This window comes from Fomitopsis serialis, assembly GCF_022376445.1.
Source record: "Fomitopsis serialis strain Sig1Antser10 chromosome Unknown B0H18scaffold_766, whole genome shotgun sequence".
Taxonomy (NCBI): domain Eukaryota; kingdom Fungi; phylum Basidiomycota; class Agaricomycetes; order Polyporales; family Fomitopsidaceae; genus Fomitopsis; species Fomitopsis serialis.
This window is the reverse complement of record NW_025955726.1, coordinates 1-8090: the sequence shown is the minus strand read 5'-3', so window position 1 is coordinate 8090 and position 8090 is coordinate 1. Positions and strand designations below refer to the sequence as shown.

The following is an 8090-nucleotide window of genomic DNA, read 5'->3' as shown; positions in this document are numbered from 1 at the left end:
AGTTGCTGACTGCTGACCGGGATGGCTTACGAGTGTGCTTCTAACCGGATCTGACTGCTAATTTGACCAATATATGGCCAAATATAACCAAAGATATGGGGAAAAAAACCCCTTACTTTTCGGTTATAACCGTGATGTCAACCAGTTAGGTCATTGGGCGCTTGCAAACCACGGCAACACTAGTCGGACTGAGTCGTAGTCTGCCGATTAGCAATCTGAGCCAGCTATGCGGACAAGTATGAGCATTCATCCAACACACGGATCTGAGAGTCAACGTACTCTCTCTATCAATATCTGTGGATTTGAGATGTTAGAGTGGATATATGCGCCATTGCGAGACGGTCGTCTCACCTGAGCGTCGTCTTTTGCCACATGGTGCCAAAGCTCAATTATTTTCCGCCAGACTGCATTTAAAGCATCTTCGCGCTCCCTATGACCGACGTCGCTCCTCAGTGAGTGTCGGATGTTGTGAGGAGGACTACGTGCGCATACCGTAACTTGCGTTTGAGTTCGTCCACCTTCTCTTGCAGCGCGGCTGTGCGTTCTTGTTGTTCCTGGTACGTGTAAGCCAGTCAAATGGTCAGCTGGGCGCTGATGCTCGTCTGGATAGCTCGGCTGCTGGAATGTACCATACCTTCGTGCACGTTGCGCTGTGGTGATTGCGAGTCCCCGGTGCGTGGACGACGCTGTGTAGGTTGCGAGTCTCCCGGGTCGAAAAGAGACCGGAAGGAATCGGTGGTGTCGGTAGAAACGACGGGCGGGGGCTGTTGGCAAGCGGACGGGAAGGGGATGTGACGATTCGGGCCTGGAGGGGACGTACGAGCTCGGATACTCGCAGGGGACACTGTAACGCGGTCGGAGGAGAGTGGTGGAGTCGTCCCACAACGCAGGGACTCAGAGTGAACGCGTAGAAACTCGTTGAAGCCGGATAAAACGCAGAGAGCCGGAAGGAAACGCGGTGCTCGTTGAAGGTGAACGCAGTGATCTATTCGCAACGCAGTAAACGCAGGACGCAGTCAGAAACGCAGGGAATCGCCGTTGAGCTCGCTCTCTACTCCTAGGTGGTAGGTCGGTAGGTTGTCTCCCTCCCGGTCCCCGGCTCCCTCCCTTATGTTCCCTCCGGCTTGCTCTCCCACGCCTCCGCCTCGCTGGCACTCCTCCCCGTACTTCCCCGTTCCCTCCGGTCTCTCTTAAGCCCCCTCCTTCCCTTCCTGTACCGTCTCCCGTCCAGCGCCATGCCCTCCGATGCCCCAGCCAACCCCTCCGCCATCGTCTACTCTACCCGCTTCTACCGTCTTCTTGCTCTCCTCCGGGATGAACGAGTCGTCGAGCCGCGTCTTGTCGCTGACAGTCCTACCGAATGGTTGGCCTGGGCCCACGCCGCCCGCTGGATCGTCGTGGGTGATATTCATCTCGTATATTCTCCTTCCGGCGGGCTGACGCTCCTTCCGGTGCGTAGCGCATGCTCTTCGACTCCCGGGCGCGAGCTACTGCGCATGGCGACGTGTCCCTCCCTCTCATCCGCCGGTTCTCCGACGTCCAGGATCTGATCGACTACCTTGACCAGGTGTTCTCGACCATCGCGTCCGAGCACAGCGTCGTTGGCGAGCCGTACCCTACTATCGCCTGGTCCGCCAACCGCGTCGCTGTTGAGCAGTCCGATGTCGAAGTGGGCCGTCCGTTGCTTCCGGTTTGGTACCTCGAGAGGCCCATGCAGCTCTCCCCCCTCCGGGCTTCCTCCGACAGCCTCGACGCGCTCATCTCCCAGCTCCAACGTTACGCTAGCGTTCAACGTGACGTGTCCGCCTCCTTCCAGTCCGAGGCTCAGCATACCCGCCGTATTCTCTCCGGCCTGGCGTCCAGTGTTGCCGGCGTGCACGATCGTCTTTCGCGTGGCGTGTACGTTCCGGACGCTGACTATTCCGGCATTCCGCGTCGCCTTCAGTTCCCTCCGGCGCGTACTAGTGACGATTTCGAGGATGCGGGTGTCGAAACCGAGACCGAGACTGATTTGATGGATGAGGGGGAGAGTGTGCGTGAGGAGTAGTTCGTTCCTGTACCCTCCGGTGCCGTCCAGGGCTGCCTCCGGTTGCCCTAATGAGTTGCTTTCCGGTTGTGCTGCCTAGGTAACCTATCCTTCGACGTCCCTTCCGTGTGTAACGCCGTCCGTTGTCCTTTGTAGTCGTTTGCCTTGTATCGGTTGGTTCCGGGCCTGCTCTGTGGGGCTTCCCCACATCTCCCCCCACCTGAAATTCTGACCGTCCTCGGTCAGGCCGTCTCCGGTCCGTTTGCTGTGTTCGTTGCACGCGCTCCTTTATCCCTGCCTCCGTGTCCGTTCCTTCACTGGACCCTGCCGGAATTGGTCCGTCTCGCTCGCCCATCCCGCCTACCTTCCCGGGACCTGATTGGTCGGGCGCGTTCCTTCCGTGGGAAGAAGTGGCCTGGGATCTCGATCGGCCCTCCGATCAGTGTGGCTCCGGGCCATCAGCGGCCACCTTCCGCGTATAAATCGCTGCCTCCGGTGCTCCCTCCGCCCGCCTAACATCCTCCACCGCCTGCTCCTCTCCTCGCTGTCGACCCGCTTTCGTCCTGCTCTCCATGTCTCGCTCCCCGTCCCCTGAAGCTCGCGCTGTGGCCTTCGATGCCGCCACCGCCTTGGCGTCCAGTTTCCCGGATCGCCTCTACTCCCTCCGGCTCGCCGCACTCTCCACCCTCGTCAACCTGGAGATGAGGATTGTCTGCATCGCCCGTGCCGAGCCCCCTCTGTCGGACGACGCCCCTCCGGACGAGAGTTCCGCATGGCTCTCGTGGGCTCGCGAGGTGGCGCTTGCTCGAGTAAGTACCCTTTCTCCTGTTTCCCCAGTGACCCGCCACTGACGTCTTCTTTTACAGGCTATCTTCCTGGCGAACCAGGAGTACGCGCTGGGGCAGGGTCACCCGCGGGTTGAGATGCGCCCCGAGACCCTCGTCATCCTCGGCTCGCTCCTGACTCGTCTTAACGAGTATGCGGAGGTCGACTCCGTTTACCAGCGGACCCTCGAGGTCCTCGTTGAAGACCTCACCACCCCGGCCCTCCTCGTCGGTACCGAAGCGCGCTGGGCCAGTACGTACTTCAAGGTCGCCGAGTCCGTCCTGTCCCCCTTCGACTCTGTTCCGGATGCTCCACCCATCCCCGCGCCAGCCGCCGTTCCTGTCGCCTCGCCCGCTCATTCCGGGCCTCGATGGTCTCCGCGTGCGTCCCCTGCTCCCCGGTCTGCCTCGTCCTCCCCGTTCGCCCGCCTTTCCCCGCCTCCGGCCCCTCCTATCGACGTTGACATGCTGGACGCGGTGGCCACCGACTCCGATGATGAGGGGCCTCCACCTCTCCCCGAGCCGCCCCTCCCTCTTTTCCTTCCGTTGCCGTCCGCTCGTGGTGAGTCCCCGTCACCGCCTCCGTCGTTTCCGCGGGGACGAGCCGTTCCTCGTCGTTTTCAGTCCCCTCCCCCGATCGCCGTCCTCAGCCCCGCTCCATCGCCATCTCCCGCCCCCGACTCCGCTCCACGTCGCCTCCCCCGTCTCATCGTTCACCCTCCTCGCCCGCCCGCATCGGCGAAAAGTCGCGAGCTATATCTAGCTATAGATAGGGCACCTACCTTGGTAGGCCCTTACCGTGCTGGGTTTCGACGCTCATGCCATGGATTTATGACATGGGCTTCTCCAGTCATTTATCTGACGACATCTGAGCCGATCCAGCGTTACCTATAAGATGCCCCGACGCCGTTTAGTCATTGCATGTGGTTCGGAAGGCACTGGCATGGGTCATCACCCAGCAGCTCTGATGACGTCTGCCTCGCGCAAGTGCCAGGCCCGGCACATACACCATCGTGCGGGGCGAGTCTGAGTCATTGGACGGCGGGCCATGTGTGCAGGCGGCCAGGTTGGCTGCTACGAGCCCTATAGCTGCTGCCCGGAGGCTCGGATATCCGTCTCGTCCTCAGCCAAATCATGAAAAAATGCCATGTCATTTTTCGAGATGACGCTTGCGCGTGCGATGTACAATGGGCACAGTGAGACCATACGAAATTGGAGCACCTGCATTTGACGTATGCGGCTCCCGCTTGCCAGCTTTCCCGCTTATCCGCCTGCCAGCTTTCCCGTTCGTCAGCCTGCCTGCTCGCACGCCAGCCCGTTTCCCGTGGCGACGGTCGCCATATGTGTCGCAGTGAACTGCACAGGTAACCCCGCCGGGTGTCCAGGGGTTTACCCGCACCTCTACCCGCTGCGATGGGTCTCGAGGAAGTACTGCGGGTCCGCGGGTCAGTGAGCGGGTGGACGGGTGGATGAGCACATACGAGGTGAGACAGCGCGGGCGGACGAGAGGTTCTGCGCACATGGTTCCGAGAGCGATCGGGGAACGGAGGCGCGGCGACAGCCTGAGAGGCGTGGACGAGTGGGGGCGTGGCGCGAACGTAGGTTTGTCGAGCGCGGATCAGGGCGCATCGAGCGACGACGTGTGCGTCGATGCGTCTGGCAGGGTGACTTGGCGGGCACGAGATGTGCTGTCCATCTGCACATCTTGGTCTGTGCTTGCCTTTGCACGTGTCGGGAGACCTGTCTGTCGGGTTTGCACACGCGCTGCGCATTGGTGGGACCTCCTGTCGCAGCCTGGATGTGCGCGTTGACACGTCGAACCCGTCGTCGCGCGAAGGCCGGTTTGCGGTTGTTCGACGTCGGTGCTTGGAGTGGCAACTGCGAGGCAACTACCGAGCGCGCGGTGACATCGCAATGGTCTACTGGTCAAAAGACTCCATGATGCCCTTGCGTCGTCACTGGCGGTATCCTCGGCTGGCCGGACATGGTGGGTGCTTGGTGGGTGCTGTTTTGCTCGTGTTCGAGACGCGAGCGAGTGGGCCTGTCGCCCGCATGCTCACCTGCAAATTCGCTGGCCATGCCTGCGTGCTGAGCATTCGTCCAGCGCACTCGAGATTGAAGTGTGCGTCGGTGAGCCCTGTGCTGGTGATCAGCTTGCTCATTGGTGCACATCTGCACTCACCTCTCCTTCATTAACGCACCTGCAATCTGCTCGTCGGCTGCGTCTGCACGCAGGGCATTTACCCTGCGTGCTCGTAGTCAGTGTTTGTTGTGCACGCCGGGGCCCTGCTCACCGCTGTTGCCCTCGCCTGTCCCTCGCTCATATGCATGTTATCCGTCCATCGCGCGTGTTTGTGTGTTGGGCACTCGTGGTCATACTTGTGCATGCCCAAGCCCGAGCCCGGGAGACGTCATAGACGAATCTTAAGACTGGGAGGGTGTTAGCAGGACGAGCGGCGAGAGGGAGAGAGGGAGGTGAGGCCAGTGACAAGGGGGAACCTCCGCGAGCGACGCGTTTGGGCGCTCGCGGGGTTGCCTCTTTTGGCAATACCATCGTAGGCCGCAGACTGCAGGGCGGGTACGCGCATTAGTACGGAAATGGATACCTACCCGCGTGGGTTGGGCCCTAATCCTGCAATGCACCTACTTACGACTGGTGCTGGTGAGTGGCGGAGAGTGGCGGGTATGGTGCAGGTAGCGGGTCACAAAAGGTGACCCGTGCTCTGCACCAATCGGACTGTATGCGCACACGTGACCGCGTGCAGTCGAGCGCTGATGACGCGGAAGAGGGAGGAAACGGTGAGAAACAAGAGAGCAGAAGATGGGGGTTCGAGGTCAAGAAGAGATCCCAGTCCTTGAAGGAGCACAGAAGCTTTATATGGTCGTGGACGCATCTACCTAAGTATGTCATTGCCCGTACGCGGATGCATCTAACTACGTCATCGCCCGATCGGGCGAGGTGAGCTACTGTTATGGTAAGTTCGTATTCCGAATCCGTAAGCGCTGTGAGCCAGACGGGCGCAACGCGCAGCCGTGACCAGGGTGCACGTATTGTTCAGTGCACTGCATTTATTACTGCAGCTCATAAATAGTAATGAGTAGCTTATCTGTAGACATGTTATGCAGGCACAGCTCAAGGCACATTCACTGTTCACATCGACATTGTTGACTCGCCGGTAGATAGGCTACTAGCTTTGGCGACGCATTCGTTCGCGGGGCGTGTCGATGTTGTATATATTTCCAGCACTGCATTGTAAGATGACTATATATCTGAGGCTCACTATAATTAAATGACCTGACCTGGAATAAACAGAATGTCGAATATTCTCCAGAACGGCCAGCCTATGTCTGGCTATGGCTGGCTATGGCTGGCGATACCTAATAGGGTAAGTCACGAATTGCACCGCCTACGCCTCTCAGGCCCGATATTGATTCTGCCTTTTCGCCGATGCGTTGCCTCCGTCCCCGCTCCTCCTCGTCCGGCCCCAGGACTCGTCGACATCGCTCTGCCGCCTCCAAAAGGCGCGTCTTCAAGGAAGGACCGTATCCGTTACGGGCCCTTCGTGTACAGTCCGGGCACGCCGTGCGAGAAATGCGCAAAGCGCAATCACGTTTGTCGCCGCGACGGGTACCCTGGCCATGGGTGCAGCACCTGTATCCGTTTGAAGGAGCAGTGCTCCCTCACTCGGCTTCGTGCGTGTTTTTCTTCCTCCGCTCCTCCTTCTCCTTGCTGACGTGTCGACCTTGACATTTCCAGCCAATGGCCCCCGCGTCTCCGGTACATCGGCCTTCACACCGACGTCTCCCCTGAGGTTGCCGCCCGCTACGACCACACGCCCCGCATTCCCCGTTCCACGATCGTCGAGGGGAGCCCGCCGGCCGACCTCCTGGCGTCCTACGCACCCCCGCCAGCTCGTTCCCCGTCTCCTGTGGCTGGCCCGTCCCGCTCCGTCCGTCGCCGTGTCCAGGACCTTGCGGGCGGCCTCGACGCGGTCGAGCGGTTCGTCCTTCGTCCGGGTTTGCTCGGCGCCCCCAACGACGCGGCGGGACGTGTCACTCCCGATGAGGACACCGAGATGGCGGACGCCGCCGCGGTCGACGCGGATCTGGAGTCGGAGGATGCGCAGTAGAGTAGGCCTCCGTTCGTACTTGTATGTAAATAGCCCCTGTCCTGTTCCCGTCCATGTATTCCCCGTTCCTCGCTAATTGTTAATGAATGGCTTTGTTGTCCGCTCTCCCTCGCGACCGAGTTTCTTGAATCCGGGGTCCTCCGTACTCTGACTCCCGTTGTCACCTCGTGCCCTGCCGTTAATCTGCAAGCGCCCCATTCCACTCCCCCCGCGTACTCCCCGGCCTCGCATCGCGTGCCTGTTCTCTTCATCGATCTCGACCGATAAGCCGTTCCGCATACCCTCCGCGCGTCCCTTATATTCCCTCCCCCTCCGCACGTCTCCTCCCCCTCATTCTTGCACGGAGCTTGCATCTACCATGGCCAGCCCCGCCCCTCCGTCCTCGCCGGGCGTGAACGGCGTGGTCACTGCCGACGACCGCAACGATACCGTCCTCTTCACTGACCTCTCCGTCGAAGAACGCCTATCCCGTCTTGAGGCTCTCTCCGCTGAGCACGCCGCCACCCTCCGGGGTGTGGAGTCCGAGTTTAGCTCCTCCGGGGCAACCTTGCTACCGCTATGGGAGGCCTGTTCCACGCCCTTGATACGGTAGACCGCCGTTCCCTCCGCCAAGTCACCGAGTTTCGTACATCCTTCGCCGAATTCCGTCGCCTCGCCGACGAGGCCAGCGTTCCACGATTCAATCCGTCCGCTCCCTCGCCGCTCGCGTTCACGCCGTCCGCGAGACACTTGATGCTTTATCCGTGGTCGTCCGCGAGCTCGACGACTTCCAGGTCGATGCCTACGCCCGCCTGACTTCCCCGGAACGTGGCCCCGACGATCCCTCCTTCGACTCCCTTGACGCTCTCCTCAACGGTCTTGTCGACCACCTTCGATCCTCCTCCCCACTCCCCTCCGGGATACTCACTCCCCTCCGTGCGCCTCGTCAATTCTGACCCCCGCTACCTCCTCCCTCCGGTTCCCCTATTCATCCTCCTCTTCCTCGTCTTCGTCGCCCTCGTATGTTCCGAATCGTGCTTCCAGCTCTTCGTTTTCATCCGGCAAGTACTCGTCCCATTCTTGTATTGCCGAGATGTCTACTGACGCTTCGTTCCGCCCCCGGTAGGGTGC

General features: G+C 60.6%; 3 protein-coding genes across 3 annotated transcripts; all 3 read left to right on the top strand.

The window, feature by feature from the left end:
* Positions 1 to 2598: 2598 nt before the first annotated feature.
* Positions 2599 to 3623, top strand: B0H18DRAFT_1132038 (uncharacterized protein; the record flags this gene model as incomplete). Its single annotated transcript, XM_048035527.1, has 3 exons — positions 2599 to 2835; positions 2893 to 3412; positions 3475 to 3623. 3 exons carry the CDS (start codon positions 2599 to 2601, stop codon positions 3621 to 3623), a joined length of 906 nt encoding a protein of 301 aa, XP_047884255.1.
* Positions 3624 to 6164: 2541 nt separating this feature from the next.
* On the top strand, positions 6165 to 6980 carry B0H18DRAFT_964819 (uncharacterized protein; the record flags this gene model as incomplete). The annotated part of the gene is made up of 3 exons (XM_048043203.1): positions 6165 to 6236; positions 6422 to 6543; positions 6608 to 6980. The coding sequence occupies 3 exons, from the start codon at positions 6165 to 6167 to the stop codon at positions 6978 to 6980; spliced, it is 567 nt and encodes a 188-aa protein (XP_047884254.1).
* A 358-nt stretch (positions 6981 to 7338) lies between these two features.
* B0H18DRAFT_1132036 (uncharacterized protein) lies at positions 7339 to 7915 on the top strand (the record flags this gene model as incomplete). The annotated part of the gene is made up of 3 exons (XM_048035526.1): positions 7339 to 7492; positions 7546 to 7649; positions 7706 to 7915. 3 exons carry the CDS (start codon positions 7339 to 7341, stop codon positions 7913 to 7915), a joined length of 468 nt encoding a protein of 155 aa, XP_047884253.1.
* Positions 7916 to 8090: the final 175 nt, after the last annotated feature.